Source organism: Peromyscus leucopus, chromosome 3 (genome assembly GCF_004664715.2).
Source record: "Peromyscus leucopus breed LL Stock chromosome 3, UCI_PerLeu_2.1, whole genome shotgun sequence".
Lineage (NCBI taxonomy): Eukaryota > Metazoa > Chordata > Mammalia > Rodentia > Cricetidae > Peromyscus > Peromyscus leucopus.
The window spans coordinates 106,864,754-106,882,232 of record NC_051065.1 but is presented as its reverse complement, the minus strand read 5'-3'; the positions used below and the strand labels follow the sequence as shown (position 1 = coordinate 106,882,232).

At 48.9% G+C, this 17,479-nt stretch overlaps 1 protein-coding gene across 4 annotated transcripts in view; it reads left to right on the top strand.

Moving 5' to 3' along the window:
* The first annotated feature begins 402 nt into the window (after positions 1–402).
* The window catches only part of Iqsec1 (IQ motif and Sec7 domain ArfGEF 1), a 341,513-nt gene continuing 324,436 nt past the window's right edge, over positions 403–17,479 (top strand). For 3 of the 4 annotated variants that reach the window (XM_037203913.1, XM_028854687.2, XM_028854696.2), the window contains exon 1: positions 405–723. In XM_037203913.1, coding sequence (XP_037059808.1) covers positions 464–723 — 260 coding nt within the window. In that variant the 5' untranslated portion in view covers positions 405–463. Of the gene's footprint in view, positions 724–17,479 lie in introns of all 4 variants that reach the window. The other variant, XM_028854639.2, reaches the window with a different exon arrangement.

The following is a 17,479-nucleotide window of genomic DNA, read 5'->3' as shown; positions in this document are numbered from 1 at the left end:
AGGGGCTCCGGAGCCGTGGCGCTGAGTTGCTGAGGCGCTGAAGAGCAGGGCGCGCGGGGTGGAGAGGCGGGTCCGGCAGGCGGCGCCCTCCCTCCCAGGCGCCTCCTCCCTCTACGATCTCAAGGCTCCCGCTCCCCCTCGCGTCGCAGCCGGCACTTTGCAAACTCCTCGCCTGCCCGCGGCGGCCGCAGCTCCGCGCCCTGCCGGCCACTGCGCGTCGGTGGGGCAGCGGGCAGCGGGGCGGCGGCGGCGGCGCGGGGGAGCGGGAGGCGCCGAGGCACAGGGCGTCCGCCGGCGGAGGCGGGAGCCGAGGCGGAGCCGCGCCAGCCCCGCGCCGCCGCGCCCCCCGGGCCGAGCCCCGCTGCCGCGCCGCGCCTCCGTCCCCGCCGCGCAGCCATGGCTGCGCCGCTGCCGCCGCCCCGCTGCCCGCTCGCCTGAGGCGCGGCCATCCGCCGCGGGGACCATGGCGAGCGCCGCCGAGCCCCCGGGCACGGCGGCCGAGTACCTGCAGGAGCTGACCCGGATCGTCGCGGCGCAGCAGGAGCTGCTGGCGCAACGGCGGCGGCGCATCGAGGAGCTGGAGCGCCAAGTGGCGCGGCTGAGCCGCGAGAACGCCGGCCTGCTGGAACGGCACCGGCGACACCTGGCCGCGTGCGCTCGGCGCCCGGACCCCGGCCCTTCGCCGCTCGGCGCCATCCCCGAGCTCGGCAGCCGCCGCGACAAGTAAGTGCCGAGCGGCCGAGCGGGCGTGCCGGGGGCGCGCGAACTTCTCAGGGGGCCGTGGAGTGAGTCCCTCGGTCGGAGCCCGGCGCACCCGGGACCTCCCGGAGCCGCCATCCGGCCTGGCCTCGCCGCGCGGCTGTCGCGTGCAGCACCCGCCCGGGGCCGCCTGGGCCACTCTTGCTTAGTGCTCTTCACACCGACCGACCCTGCGCCGTCCAGCCTCGGGGCCTCATCCTCCTCCCCTCCCCAAGACGCTAATTCCCCCCGCCTCGACCCGAGATTACCCTGGCTATTTCGGACCGAGGATTAGGGAGACGCCGAGGAGGCACAGCCCCGCCACCCTGGCCCCTGGCGTCCCGGGAGCTCCAGCCTTGCAGCAGCTTCGCCGCCTCTGGGTGCTGGTGCCCGAAGCCCTGCTGGCAGTCTTCGGTGCCCACCTGGGCGGGGCTCGGGCTCCAGGCTAGGGACTTAGGTGACGCTGGGGTGGAGTTGCCGCGTTTGCGGCCAGCTCTCTGCCTACCCCTTCTGCAGCAGCCTTTGGGACTGTCAGGGGTCGGCTAGAAAAAGTGTGCGATGTGGTCAGTAGCTCTAGAACAAGCGACCTGAAAGGCTTTGGGCATGCAATGCTGGAGGAGGGAGCTAGGCTGACTCCAGATAGGGGGTCTGATTCCCTGGAGTGGGAATCCAGACCCTGGAGATCCGTTTCCTCCACCCCAGGTCGGGCTGCATCCTGCCATGGACATGGGACAGAAAGCCCGCTACAGCCTGCTTGGAGCACTAGTTGTAGGCATTTATGGAAGGGTTGGTCCACTCTTTGAAAAAGGAGAGTTGGGTTGGGGTGAGTGGGGTCTGAAGAGCCAGAGTATGGCTGAATTCTGTGGCTCTTTAGGGGGCAGGCTGAGGTGTTATACTCACCCTTTCTTTCAGTTCTTCTGCGAGGTAGGGGGGATTTGTGACCAGCTCCTAACGGGTGTCACTGACCCAGAGCCCCTCCTGCCACTCCAGAGCACGGAGCGGGAGAGCTTAGTTAGCTCTGAGGCTTTTCATTAGTCCCTTTCACAGAGGCTGTGGGTCAGCTCATGCTGGCTGCAAGGATGGAGAGGAAAGTCTGGGCTGCCGAAAGGAAGTCCCTCACAGCTTGGGGAGGTGGCATCAGGGTAGGGACACACGTTCCTGTTTTGATAGGGAAGAGTGACACACGTTGGCCGACTGATGCCTCACAACACTATCCCTGGAGATATAGTCCTTCTTTCCCTTCAAAGTCACCCCTGCTGACCAAGTGGAGCACGTGGACAGGAGAACTCAGAGCGACAGAGGTTTCTTCCCCTGCCTTGGGGAATCTCCATTGTCCATCCAGACAGTGGTCTTGGCTGAGGAGGTCAGGGGGTGCAAATGCTGAGATTTTAGTTCAGAAGCTTCCAGCTTTGAGACCATCTGGTGTTTCCCCTACTGGAGGCACAGACGAAGCCTGTGTCACCTCAAAAAGTATAGTGCCACTTTTAAGGAAAGCAAGTGGCAGCACAGTTCTTGCTCTGTGTTGTAGGTCCAAGGCAGCTGGCGAACTTCAACATGCATACTAGGAGCCTGGACTTCTTTGCTGATTGTGGATTCTGACCCAGCAGGTCTTGGGCAGGCCGGAGAATCTACTTCTCTCACAAGCTCTGAGACATTGTATGTTGCTGGCATGTAGACCCCATGATAATGAGTGAGTGTCTGTGAGGAATGGGGATAGGAAAAGGAACAGGAGCCCCCCCTTCAAGACAGAGCACACTAGCCCTGCTTTCCTGCCTGGAACTCATTTCCTGGCCTTTTGGAAAGAGGAATGCCAATTCCTTCCTGTTCTGGCAGGAGATACCTCATATCCTCTAGTTCTGTGGTATGGTATTTAACTGTTGTGTGCTTAGGACTCTGGGACACTAGGGGCTGCTTTTCCAAACATAGATTAGTTGTGTCAGGGGTTATGTGAATAAAGTGATTAATGTGAAAGAGTATGTGATGACTAATGCCCCCCCGAGAGCTTTTATTAAGTACCTGTTGTATGTAGAACCACCAGAGATAATATTTGGAGATACAGGAAGAACCACAGAAAAGAAGAGATTAAATAATGCCACATAAAGAAAATAATGTGAGTAGATGGACTTGGGACTAAGGCCCAGCTCTGCACATCCCAGCTGGTGACTGTGGGACAGGTCACACCCCCTTTCCTCATCTCAGCTTTTCTTAAATGCATACAAAGCAGGAATCAGTCTAACTGCCTCCTGTTTTTCCCAAAGGTAACAGCGAGAAAGGAAACCAGCACCCTGTAGGTACTTCATGCACGCTAGATTCTTCCATATCTGTCAATTTCTCATTTCTTTGGATCCCATGAGCCCAGGCAGGAGGTGGGAACTCAAAGGCTAGGTGCAGGAGATGTGCCATGGGGAATATGGAACTGTGGGGAAGGGTTGCTGAAATTGACAACTGTTATTGAGCCTGTGTTTCCAGAGGTAACAGAGAAGTACAAGACCACAGTTTGGGGGGAATGGAGCTGGGGGACTGGGCTCTACTACTCCCTGCCTTTGGGCATTGATGATGCCATTCCCAGGCTTTCCTGTCTGCATAGAGTGTAAGAGAGGGGCTGACAAGCGTGCTGGCTGAGCATTTCCTAAGTAGCTGGGAGCCACTGCAGCATTCATTAGGAGCTTCCTGCTCGCTACATAGATGAGCTTCAGTGGTCCATTGCTTGCCCCGAGACAAGAGTGAGCTTGATAATCACCTCACCAGGCACAAGATGCCTGGACGTTCTAGAAGCTTTCAATCCCAGAAACCCTTAAGCTCCTTCTCAGAGGGTTTTCTTGCATTTCTTGACCGCTAGGCCAAAGGTCATCATTGATTCCCAGCATTGGGGGAGAAGATTAAAACAGGGAAGAAATCCAGTCATTCATGGTGCCTTTGCTAGCCCGGGAGTTGTTTCTGTTGTTATTGATGTTGATTTTCCCCTGATATCAGCACTCATATGCAGTGTTCAGTCAGCTACATTCTAATGATCCATTTCTAGAACCACAATCCCCTCACTAGAGTTTGGGTACCTAATGGGTGCTCAGAGTATATTGTTTGAATGGGTAAGGCCTGGGAGAAGAAGGGTGATTGGAACCATCCTGTAGCAGGTACTGATGAATATATTGAATCAAGTTTAGGAGAGCATGACGATATTCCCGAAGGTTTTGCTGTGTGCTCACACCTCATGCATCATCATTCCTATCAGACAGAGACAGTTGCTGCTCTCATTGTACAGATGTGAGACTAGACTCCAAGTGATGACATGCCCTGTTTAAGCTCTGCCATCTTGTGAGCTAGTGTTGGATTGCACACTGTCGCCTGGGTCCTGATCTTGCTCACCTACTGCCTGCCTTTCACACTGTGGAATGGTCAGACCACCTCTCAGGATTCTTTTTGGCTCCTGGCCCATGCTTGAGGGAGCCCAGCATGTGTGGATCCCTTCTGTCCAATGGAATCTCGTCACCAAGGCAGCGCTTTTGGTGGTGGTTGTACAAAGGGGCAAGGATGGAAGAAGGTGACCCCCTTTTAGCCTTTGATCCTCTGAAGTTTCTTGGCAGAAGAAGTAAACATCAGCCTTAAGTGGCTGGGGAGAGGCCCAGTGGAGCTGCCTCTTCCGCCTTCTCATCTGCTCCAGCCCTCAAGGGCTGTCACATCACACATCACTCTGAGAGGACGTTTTTTTCTGAAGCTCTGAATTGGTGACTCACTCTGGGGGAGGTTTTCAGTGGCATTCAGTGTCTGTTGACTTACCAAACAAAGTGCTCTCCCTGGGCTTGTGGTGACATTAACCATGATGATGGTGCTTCATTTCAGGGGCATGCTCAAGGGTGGCCGTGGAAGAGGGGGTGGCAAGACAAAACTGGATTGTCCTAATTGGCAGCAGGCAGATGACACAGAAAGCCCTACTTAGGATGGTCCTGGCAAGGAGACTTTGAGTTGTGTTATTCCTCAAAGTGGCTTGGAAGTACCAAAACTGGGTTGCAGGAGCCAGGGAGCAGAGTGCTCTTATGTGCAGATTCCTTTTTCTCTCTGAGCAACGACGGAGCCTGGGAGAGGCTGGGAGGGCCTTTTCTCCTCTTCTGTGACTAGGGCTAAGAAACTGGTGACAGGAAACACTGTGCTTATGTTTCCATTAAATAATATTCTTGTTCTCCCAGCTGAGATAAAGCCTGTATCCAGTGCTGGGAAGATATCCCTCTGTCAGGAACAAACTGCACCACACTTTGGGACACTTGTCCTAGTTGGACAAAATGTATTAAACTGTAAGGGAGCAGGGTGAGCCATTCTTATTTTTCCAGCAGATGGTAGAGTCCGCAGAAAGATGAGGGAGTGTTTCTCTGAAGCTCTCTCCCAGCCGTCTGACAAGCTAAGCAAATTATTATTTTACAACCTAGAAAATAAATCAGGGAATGCTTCTTTATCTAGCGGGAGCTGAGGAAAACAGTGAGCAGTGCAGTGTGTGAAACTCAGTCAGGGGCTGTTGGTGTTTTCGACGTGAGTGTTCGTCCTGGATACAGGCAACTGTGCCTGCAGAAAGCTCAAACCCCAGGGCTTTGCCATGGAGGGGGAAGTGTAAGCACTTGGCCACAGGAGTCAGGCATTTCAGGACATCCTTATGTTTTGTCATCAGGATGGCTATTTGTCAGTTCTTTTGTCTATGATGTTGTTTTGACAGCTGATTGGGTTGTTTGTGCTATTTTTTTATGGAAGAGCAATACTTGGCTTAACTTGGGAAGTACATTGTGTTGTGCTTCTCAGGGTGTCAACTGGAATAATTACCACTGAGCCACCAGAGAAACAAACATAGACAAACTGAGAGTTTGGCAAGAACTAGAATCCAAAAAGGTGAAACTGACCTATCTGAAATGGAGTAAGAGCTACTGATGCGGTCATGAGACCATCTGAGTTCAGTGGGTCTCCTGCTTGCTGACCCTGACCCAGTATAGACAGACACAGGTCAGGCTGCAGCCCATAGCTCCCCAACTGTGGGCTAAGTGTGACTGAGTGACACAGATGGAATTCCTGTGTAGCAGATCTTCTCTGTGGAGCTGATCACTTAGGATTATGTAGAGTGCACTGTCCAGTACTACGTATGGAAAAGACCTCTGTTTTCATCAATAAAGCATGGCAGTCTTGATGTTGCAATGCCCCCTGTGACCCTAGCTACCTTAGGCTTTCTCTGAGGACTTTTAAGGGTTTCTCATGACTAGTCCCTGGATAGTTAGCCCTCCTTAGCAGTGGATTAGAAGATCTAGCCCCTGCTGTATATATTTTTTAGTGGCTCAGACTTTGTCAGTCCCAGCCTCTCTAAGTCAGTCTCAGGACAAATGAGAGTAACCATATCTATAGAAGGAGATCAGACATATGAACTGCCTGTGGTATCTGCCACTGGGGACTCAGTAGATGGTAGCTTTGGAGCAGGGTTAACTAGGGCATTGAAATTGCTTTTGAGGATTGTTTAGACCCAGCATTTTCAAACATAGAAAAGTAGAAAGAATCATGCAGAGCAGAACACCACTTCTCCTTCCTTCCCTCCAGGTTCTGCAATTAAAGTTTTTCAATATTTGCTTTATTGCATACCTCTGTACCCTTGAGGGTACTTAGAAGCACATGGATGGGGAGTGAACATTTATGGAGTGCCTACTGTGTCCCAGGGATGGGGCTCAGTAAAACAGACATGTGATTGCCACTTCCTCTATTCACCATGTTCCTGGGCCACACAGGTAGGCGGGATTCTTGTCCTCTGTTAGGGCAGCTTCCTTACTTCCTCCTTTTGGAAACATGAACAGGGATAGAGCTTGGATTAGGGAATGGGGCCAGAGTATGTGAAGGAAGTGGTCGGTCGCCTTTGGGCTTACAGGCTTCCTGCAGGAGGTGTCACTCAAGCTAGGGCCTTAGGAGCAAGAGAGGAGGAAGAGGAGGAAGAGATTGTCAAGTAGATGAGACAGAACACTTACCACACTTGTATTCATAGAGTGTTTGGGGGTGACAGGTGCCCTGAGTGGCTGTGGTATGTCAATGAATGGGGACAGCTTGGCAGAAGAGGCCAGACAGACACAGATGAGTCTGACAAAGTTACCTTGCTCAGGACCCAGATGTCAGACTGGCAGGGCCTAGGGAGCAAAACTGGGTGAACCCTTTCCAGGTTATGTCTATGTTCTGGTTTTGAAATGTTTGTCTTTCTTCCCAGAGGGTTGTAGAGTTTTTTTTTTTTTTTTTTTTTTTTACAGTTAAGAGCACTTGTTACTCGTGCAGAGGACTTGGGTTCAGCTCCCAACACATACATGGTGATTCACAAACATCTGCAACTCCAGTTCCAGGGAATCTGACACCCTTGTCTGACCTCTAAGGGCGTCAGGCATGTATGTATACACATGCATCAGTGCAGGCAAAACACTCAAGCACATAAGATAAAATAAACAACTTTTTGTTGTGTTGTTTGAAACAGGGTTTCTTCGTGTAACAGCCCTGGCAGTCCTGGCACTCACTTTATAGACCAGGCTGGCCTCGAACTCACAGAGAGTTTTGCCTCTGCCTCCCAAGTGCTGGGACTAAAGATGCATACCACCACCCCTGGCATATCTTTTTTTAAAATCAACTCTTAAAAAGAAAAAGAAAAAGAAACAGGACAGAAAGTCTTGTTTGGCTCCTGACCTTAGCATGCACCAAATTACAACAAAACTATAACATTAACTAAGCCCTTTAGGTACTGTATATTGGGTGCTTGCTTGCTTGCTTTTTCTTTTTCTTTTCATTTTTCTATTTATTTTTATTTATTTATTTGTTTGTTTGTTTATTGCAACAGGGTCTTATGTATCCTAGGCTGGCTTTGAACTCTCAATGTAGTCAAGGATGACCTTGAACTTCTGATTGTCTTACCTTCATATCCTGAGTGCTGAGATTACAGGTGTACAGTTCTGTGGGTCAAACTCATGGCTCTGTACAAGCTAGGCAATCACTCTTCAAACTGATTTCATTTTGTAGATAGGGAATCTCAGACTTTTTAGCCGTTTCTCCACCATCACCCAGTGACAGAGGCAGGATCTGCACCCCAGTCTGTCTGCCCACAGTATGCTTCACTGCACTATGTGGCTTTGGAGCTGCTCATAGGTGTAGTCGTTACAGTGTGAAACATCTGAGGCCCTTCAAGGTGTGGTACAGTTCAACCACCCAGACTTTTGGCTTAAGGAGCTAGTATTAACTCCAGCTTTGTTATCCACCCAGAGAGAGCAGTCACTTTAAATTTTGAGCATCAGATTTGGTGTCTTAGTATTACTTGGGTCACCTTGCAGAAATAATTTTGCTTCCAGGAGCCCCTACCCTTCATGACAAAACAACCTCAATGGCAGTGCCCAACTGGCAAGACTGATGTGGGAAGCATGTGTGCATAGACGTGGGAAGAGTTCTCCAGTTGCTCAGCCAATACTGGACACTACTCTTTGAGTCACTTTCAATTTCTTTTCCACCTATGTGTGTTTGTTAACCTTTTGGAAAGCTGTTGGTGAAGCAGCCCATGCATTTTCATGTTTCATTCACATAGGGTATGTGGGGACATGTGGTTATATAGGGGGTATGGAATCTACACCCTCTTCAGGCCTTGTCCCAAGCCTCCTTGTTGGAGGCACATTAGTGGATTGGATGTCTTGACTGTCTGTGTATTACACCTCTGTGTATGTGGCACCTATAGAGAATTCTTGTCTCATGACTGGGCAATCCATATCTGACTGCAGGGAGCGTTGTTTGCTAAGGGTGGAAAATGAGACTTCCTTGAGGGTATCCTGGAACCAGCTTGGCTGCTGAGTCCTCTCAATGTTCTGTGTGGAAAACTCAGGGACAAATGCCAGAGAGGACCCAGCCTTGAGCTCTACTATTTTCTGCTCCTGGGTATGTGAAATGAATCTCTCTGAACCTCAGTATCCTTATCTTTTCTCTGGGACAGTGATAACTGGACCCTCCTCTCAGGGTTGCCTCCAGCAGGGAATGTACCTGATTTGGTTGAGGCACAGGGAAGGGACCAGTGTGTGAGGGGGATAGCTTGTGATGGGAGGGTGAACAGGTGGGGTGAGGGAAGGAGATAGTGGGGCAAAGTGAGCAGGGCCCTGCAGATCCATTAGAGACCTTGGCTTTAATCTGAGGAAGACAAGAGCCCTTAAATGAACCTATACATTGAGAGGACCTTTGGCTCCTGGGCAGACAGGGACAGTGAGACAGGCTACAGTGGGTGCCGCAGGACACAGGAATGGCCCAGGTGGTTCTGGGAGGGGTGGGAGGGGTACATATGTTTTGGATAAAGGCATGTGATTCCCTGCTATCTCTCCACCCACGACATTCATCTTCCCAGATGGGGAGGAGAAAGAACAACTCATCCAAGAGAAGGTTTCCAGATGGGAGGTTGCCATTTGGGGCCTTGTTGCCTGCAGTGGCTTTTGGAATAGTGAGTGAGGGGGCTGGTGACATCCCTGGAGCTACTTCCAATTCTTGGTACCAGAGGAGCTTCATTTACTCACCTCTTGAGAGGTGCAGTTCAAGCAGGGTTGCTTGCTCTCCTTAGCCTGGCAGAGGCTTTGAGGTGGCTCTTGGATGAGTTCATGTGCAGGAAATGGATAGCACTATAGACATAGACTGTCACCAAGCTTCTCCCTCTACCATGAACAGGCTGTGTTTCCTCAGACCAGTGCTTTTGCCTTACTCGGCTTCTAATTTGTTTATTGTAAAACAAGACTACAAAACTTCACTTACCTCCTGGTGGCAAATCTTTAGTGCACACGAATGTACAGGAGACTCATGCTAACTTGTGTCACTGTTGTTCTTCCTGGGCTGAGAAGCTTGTGTGCAACCTAAGTCACAAGGTTAGAAATAGATGATTAGAGTTGTAGCATGCAACTGTTTTCTATCTACTGCTTACCATTCTGCATATTTAATACAACAGAGTTTGAGTCAAACTCTTTGTAAGACATACTGTCTTCATCTGGTTAGCCTTTAGTTACAGACTCTTTGCATGTTTTAAAGTGTCAGAGACTTAGTGCTCTTAAAACCAAATGGATTCCCTAACTCCCCTCCCCCAAAGCAGAGCTATGTTTACATCTCTGGTTAGCCTTTCTGAGGCCTCTTTTCACCCAGTTCTAACTTTGTGGGGCCTCAAAGATTTTCTTTGTGTATATGTGGGGGGTGGTCTTTGGATATTTTGTTTGATTTTTGAATCCATAGGCTGTCTTCCTTGGCCTCCCTGGCACCTACAGTAGGCCAGTCACTGGGCTAAGGACTCAGCAGATGCCACTGTACTTGGCCTTTAACCAACAGTGTTTAATAGATGACCCAGCAGGGGTGCAGGGAGTACCATCTTAAATAATACGAGCAAAGGTGTTCTTAGAGCCCACACCATCATACAGCTACATTTCCTTACTCAAAAATGAAATGAAAGGGGGTAGAAAGGTGGTTTAGCAGCTAAGAGCTTCATTTGTAAAGAATGTTTTAGAGCTTAATAAAACTTGTACCAGACAATAGTAACCAAAAGAGAAATAGAATGGCTACACCAGCCAGGCATGGTGGTGAACATCTTTTGCTGTGGGATGTTCTGTATGTTAAATGTGTTGCTCTGATTGGTTAATAAATAAAACAATGATTGGCCAGTAGCCAGGCAGGAAGTAAAGGCGGGACAAGGAGAGAGGAGAGAATTCTGGGAACAGGAAGGTTAAGTCAGGAGCCGCTGCCAGCCGCTGCCATGAGTACCAACATGTAAGATACTGGTAAGCCATGAGCCATGTGGCAAGGTATATAGATTTATAGAAATGGGTTAATTTAAGATGTAAGAACTAGATAGCTAAAAGCCTGAGCCATTAGGTCAAACAGTTTAAATAATATAAGAGTCTGTGTGTTTACTTTATAAGTGGGCTGTGGGACTGCCTGGGCTTGGTGGGAGCTGGAGAGTGCTACAATCTTTAATCCCAGCATTCAGGAGACAGAGGCAGATTTCTGTGAGTTTGAGGCCAGCCTAGTCAACAAAATAAGCTCCAGTCCAGCCAGGGCTACTCAGTGAGAACCTGTCAAAAAAATACACTAATAGTAAAAAATAATAAATTTTAAGAAAAAGTTTGCTACTGTGAATAAGGAAATTCTAAAGAAGGTCAGTCCCTCAAGAAGACATAACCATAACAAACAAACATGCACTAAGTAACAGAACCTCAGGAGTCATGAAGCAAAAACTGACAGAAATAAAGGAGAGACAAACAAATCAAGAATAATAGGCAAGAACATCAATACCTGGCTTTTGACAGTGCATAGACCCAGATACAGAACACAGACTTCATCCTTACCTAGAGAGAATGAGGACAGGGGCAGGAACTGGTCAAGGATGTTGGCAGGGAAACTCAGACCCTGGGGGAGAAGCTGACAAACATGGATGCAGCTCTGTGACAAACTGTGGGCACAAGGGAACCAGCCCAGAAACTCTGTGGGAACAAGAACAAGTTGTCTTGGCTGTTCATATAATGGGGCCCCGTCCTCAGCTAGTGTTCTCTCTCTCTCTCCCTCTCTCTCTCTCTCTCTCTCTCTCTCTCTCTCTCTCTCTCTCTCTCTCTCTCTCTCTCTCTCTCTGCCTCTGTGTGTGTGTGTATAGGTGTATGTATTTGTGTGTGTGTGTGTGTGTGTGTGTGTGTGTGTGTGCAAGCCAGAGGTCAACATTGCATGTCTTCCCCAATCCCTTCTCCACCTTATTTCTGGGGTCAGAATGGACTGTATCTCTCATTGACCCAGGAGCTCAGCCTGGGATTGCAGGCACAGGTACTGCCCCTGACTATTTTTTTTTAAATAGGTGCTGTGGATCTGAACGCAGATCCTCATGCTTGCATGGCAGGCACGTTACTGACTGACTGGTCTTTCTAGATCCTCATTAGATTTTAATGAATAGTTCACAAATAAAGAGTCAATAATTCAGTGAGCAACCAGTCAGCCATCCACTTACTCTAAATAGTCTATTTGTTACTGTGTAAGAAATTAAAGTTTAGTCTTAAACCAAAACACCATTTTATTTTATCTGAAGATTTTTGAGTTCAGGTTTGGGCAAGACCTGGGTAGGCTACTCTTTTCCCTGTACTATCAAGGAAAGTTGCTCTGTAGGATTTACCTGGAGATGGGCTTGTCTGGAGGATAACCAAATGCCTTCACTCACATGCCTGGCACCTGTGGAAGGCTTTGGAAAGCTGGGCTCAGCTGGAACCACTGACTGTTCAGATGAGGCCTCTCCAGCATGGTAGACTCTGGAGAGTCAGTTCAGGAAAAGAATGTTCTGAAAGGCGTAGGAGGGAGATGAGAGACTCCTTTTGACATACTCTTGAAAGTGAAGGTCACCTCTGCCCATTTTGTCATTCAACCAGGTGGAAGGCCAACATAGATTCTCGGGCATGGGACTTGGCCCTGTTCTAGTTAGGGATACTGTTGCTGTGTTGAAACACCATGATCAAAAGCAACTTGGGGAGCAAAGAGTTTGTTTGGCTTACACTTCCACATTACTGAAAGAAGAACAGGAGCTCAAACAGGGCAGGCTCTGATGCAGGAGCTGATGCAGAGAGGCCACGGAGGGGTGCTGCTTACTGTCTTACTCCTCAGGGATTGCTCAGCCTGCTTTCTTATAGAATCCAAGACCATCATTCCAGGGTTAGCATTACCCACAGTGGGCTGAGCCCTCCCCCAGTAAACACTAATTAAGAAAATGGCCCACCTTGTCTGTATCCCCTTATGGAGGCATTTCCTTAATTGAGGTCCCTCCTCTCTGATGACTATACCTTCTGTCAAGTTGACATAAAACTAGCCAGCACAGCCTCCCTTTCATTGTGTCTTTTTGTTGTTGGTTTTTTTTTTTTTGTTGTTTGTTTGTTTTTTGAGACAGGTTTTCTTTGTGTAGCTTTGGAGCCTATCCTAGAACTCACTGTGTAGACAGGCTGGCTTTGAACTCACGGGGATCCACCTGCCTCCCTAGTGCTGGAATTAAAGGTGTGTTACTCTAACAAATTACCTGGGATAATCAGTTTAAGTAGAGGAAGGTTTATTGTGGCTCACAGTTTTTCTGAGGTTTCAGCCCATAGTTGCTTGGCCCCATTGCTTTTGGGGTTGTGGTGAGGTAGAACACCATGGCTATAGCACATGATAAAGGAAGATGTGTCATGTACCGTGAGAGCTGGCAAGCTAAGTAGAGAAGAAGAGACTAGAGTCCCTCAGTGTCCTTTGTGGATATTCTCAATGGCTTAGAGATCTCCCACTAGGCCTTACCTTTGAAAACCTTTCTCACGGGCTTAGGAGTCAAGCTCTTAACACATGGCCTTTGAGGGGCGTGTTCCAGATGTAGGATATGAGAGTCACCAGAGATGTTGGTGGTATGTCTGAAGAGGCCAGTGTCCACAGGGCTGAGGATGCTTCCCATGTCTCAGATCTGGCCTGTGCCCTGACTGAGGACTGGCTAGGGCAGGCAGGATTCCCTGCCAGTCACTCTGAGAGTGCTTACCCATCTCATCTTCATTTCCCACACTCAGAGCTGTATTTTTAACTCCTGCCATATGGTGAAGCAGCCAAAACACCCAGGAGGGAGTCTGGGGAAAATCATATTCATGGATACAATGTTGATAACGTCAGCCATGAGGGTCCCTGTTCTCATTCCTGCCTCTTCCCTCCTGTTAACTCACCATGAGCAGCAGCATCCTGCTGGGCTGTCACCCTGCTAGGGACAAAGAGAATATCTTTAAGACCTCTGGCCTATCTGGTGGGCTCTATGTTGGAGAGAGTGGTCACATGTGATAGTGGGGTCTTGTGTTTTTAGGGACATGCTGTGGAGTGTGCCAAATTGGGGCCTTCTGAGATGTAAACAGGCACCAAGTTGTGTCTTCCTCCTATTTCTCCTCTTCCTGCTCCCTCTTTCCCTCTATTTGTTTCTTTATGTCTGTCTTGGATATTGCTGTCCTTGAGTCTTCTGAAAGTTGTGTTGCAAACCTAATCCCTGAGGTCATGTATGTTAATAGTGTTAGGAGTCATAGCCTTTGGGAGGTAATTAGAAGAGATCTTGAGAGTGGGACCCCATGATAGTTTTAGAGGCTTTGTAAGAAGTGGAGGAGACCCAAGTTAGAGTGTTGCTCTATTTCCCAAGTAGTATGCTCTGTTATGTCAATACAGCACTGGCCCTAACAAGCTTCTCATTATTATGTTCTTGGACATGCCAGCTTCTAGAACATGATCCTAATAAACCTCTATTCTTTATTAGCAATCCAGTTTCAGGCTTGCTGATAGCAACTGAAAAGGGACCAAGTCAGCTACAGATACATATATTGGCTGGCATGTTTCCTCTTGCTCACAAAAATGCACAAGGCAGAGTGGCCAAGTGATGGTTGATTTGTTCTATGCTTTCCCACATGCCCAGAACTATCACTTGTCTCAGACATGTGCCGTTTTTGTGCCTCACGCCATTCTCTGTCTAGAAGCCTCATCCCACACCCCTGTTCCTGCTTTTTGAACCTTCCTGGAAGGACAGGTTCCCTATCTTAGCCTCTTTTCTGTTTGACACATTTTAGAATAAATCTCCCTTTTATATGTGTCCACTTTACTCTTGTAGCCCTGGGTCCCCCTGGCAGCTTCCCAACTTCTCTTACTCCTGTTTGCCTGCCTCTTCTCTCTCTGGGAGTAGAGACCAGTTATACCCTGTTCACCTCTGCGTGCCTACCCTTCAATTGCTTATGTTTAATGCAACATACTTCAAATATATTATGATTGTTTTGTGTGCAAGTCCAAGGGTTTCCAAAGTGGTTCATGAATGCCCCTGGTGTGAATATGTAGTTGAGGAACAGGATTGAACCAGGCTGGAGTTCTGTTTCTGTGCATTATTTAGTCTCATTCTGCTGCTTGTTTTTGCTGGGCTCCTCAGTAATGTGTATGATGTCAGTGAAGTCATATCTTCATATCATTTATACATGAATTCATTTATCAGGTAGCCTTTCTAAAAATTTCCCCTGTTTGTGGAATCTCATAAAAAACCCTATGGTTTGAGCAAGGCATAGTGGCTCATGCCCAAAGAGGTGAAGCCTCCTTCCTGGCTGGGCTGGATGTGGTGCTGGTTTGTATGACTCCAACCTAGTGCTATTTGCATTCTTGCCATGTTTAGGGCCCACTGTACACCTGTGGTCAAGATTTTGAACTCTGCTTTGTAGCTGGGTGAGAGCTGAGTTCTATATCTAAGATTTCTTTAGAGGAAGGTCCTCCTGTCAGTGGTCTCCTGGTTTTTCTCAGTAGAGGCCCTGACCCTGTAACCTGAACCACTGTGCAGGAAAGGTCAAGATCATGTCTGAGAGATTCCATTGAGGGTCTAACCCAGGGCACATGGACAGGTTGTTGGGGCAGCTGGTTCACTACCTTTTCCCCAAATTTTCATTTACCACATGCTAGCAATTCCATCCTCTTCCACTGGAGACCAGGGAGATGGAGAAATGGTTGTTCCTTCATCATGAGAGTTTGTCTTCCTTGCATAGAATGTTTTTGTTGTGAAATGTAATTTCTTTGATTCTTGTCTTAAGCTGGCCCTTCAGTTCGTCTTAGCCCTTTTTTGCTGTTCTGTCAACCCTGTACTGACTTCTGAACCACAGTAGTTGATTTCTTGCAATCTAGAAGCTAGATCAAGGCACTGACAGATTGGGTGTCTGGTAGCTATGCTCTCTGGTTCACAGATGGTGACTTCTCCCTGTTCTCATGGCAGAAGGGATAAGGGAGGTCTCTAGGGCCTTTTGATAAAGCCACTAATTCTATTTGCTGGTGATCTGCTTTCTTGACCTATCACCAGCCTATTCTTAACTCCATCACCTAGCAAGTTAGGATTTCAGCATATAAATTTGAGGTAGCCAAATCTCAGACCATGGCAAAGCCCAACCTAATTGTCAGTTATGTAGATGAGAGTGGGGAGAGCTGGGATGCAGCCCATGACCCGGCCTTCCTGACCCTTGGCCTTGTTCCATGGTGGGGGAGCAGATGCTTCTTTGAGCCTGTCGCCTGTGAAGGATGGGAAAGGAGCTTGTTGGAACAGCTACCTAGGCTGTAGAGGCAAGGGGATGTAGAGAGAGAGCTCCAGAGTCTCTACTCCCACTTCTGTACTGTCCTTTGGGGACTCAGTCAGCTTGAACTGTGTGATCTTCATGTGATTGCCTTAGAGGGGTTGGGTTTTTACTTCTTTAGGTGTGGCACCTTCTGCCTAAGTTCATAGCTTTTCTCCCTGAATGATGCTGTTCTGGAACTTGACTGACACCAATCACTACTTCTCCCACATGGAGAGCTGGGGCTGTTGGCCCTGCTGGCTCTGCACAACCTTCTTAGGTCCCCAGAGTCTCCTGGTTTAAAAAGCACATCCCTGTTAGGATCTGGATCTCAGAAGCCTGCAAGCTCACCCCACCTTACTGCTTAGTAGGCTGAGTTCTGCCTTGTGCCTATGAAACTTAGGTAGTTACATGTGTGGTTGGTCATTGGATATTTCCCAGTTAGGAGACCTCAGGGATGTCTCAGGCTCAGGTTCTGATTCCACTTTGAGGTGAAGGGCTGTGACATTAAACAGTGTCACTTCTTGGATCCTAATCTTCCAAGTGCAGTTTAGTTGAAACCAAATTGCTGAGGTGGGTGGGCATGCAGAGAGCTGTGACTGGAGGCTGGCTCCACTCTGAACAGTCCAGGAAGTGCTTCTTCATTTGAAATATGGGTATAAGAATGTGGTGGCTCCCTGGCAGAGTCTGTAGTGTGCTGTGTATGCAGAAGAGACAGAGACGTGGATAAAATTAGAGGCAGAGATGGAGAAAACTAGAGAGATAGAAGAGAGGCAGAGAAGGGGAAATGGAAGAGACCCAAAGAATAGAGAGATAAGAAAGGAAACAAGTAGAGAGGTCAAGGGATAAGAGAAGGGAGAGGAGAGATAGAGATCTTAGATGGAGAGAAAGACAGAAAAGCAAGGAAACAGACAGAAGGATGTTATCTGTGAGACAGGCTCTATAAAGGCAGAGGTTGACAGGCACCAGGCCCTGTGTCTGGGTTCACCCTCCTTCTTCCCCCTCCTCTCCTTCCTTCCCCCATGCTGAATTCGTCATTAATGTATTCATGTATTCCTTCACCTAACAAGCCCTCTCAGAGCACCTCCAAGTGCCAGCCTTCTTGCAGGCTGAGGCTCCATCAGTCCTCAGGGTGCCAGGCTGATGGGGCAGGAAGGAGGTGGGTGAGTGGGGAGGGGGTGCCAGGCACATGGTAGAAAATGCCGCACATTTGAAGGTGATGCTTGTGCAGGTTCATTTTGACACTGGTGAGAATCTGTACAAGAATGAGTGAGACTTGGGTGGGATCAGAAGACATGGGCCTGCTTTTCCTATGTGCTTCACTCTACTATTTGCCCTGCTGCCTTGGTATGCTCATTCTGTCCCTATGTGGGTTATTCAAAAGCCTAAAGCATTCCACAGGCAGGGCTGGACCTGCTGCTGCTTGGATTTGAAAACCAATTTGTGTTTCAAAAGAGGAAATGTGACAGGCAGTGAAGTAACAGGCAGTGAGCCTGAACCTGAGACTGGAAAAGAGGCAGAATGTGGCTGGCGTTGCTTACTTGCTGGGGTCTGAGCAGCTTGGGTGTGCAGGAAAGCATGTTTTCAACTGGCCTTGCAAAGGTCCCCCTACATGGCCCCTGCTACTGGCCTACTCAGAAGCAGAGCTTTGGGGCTAT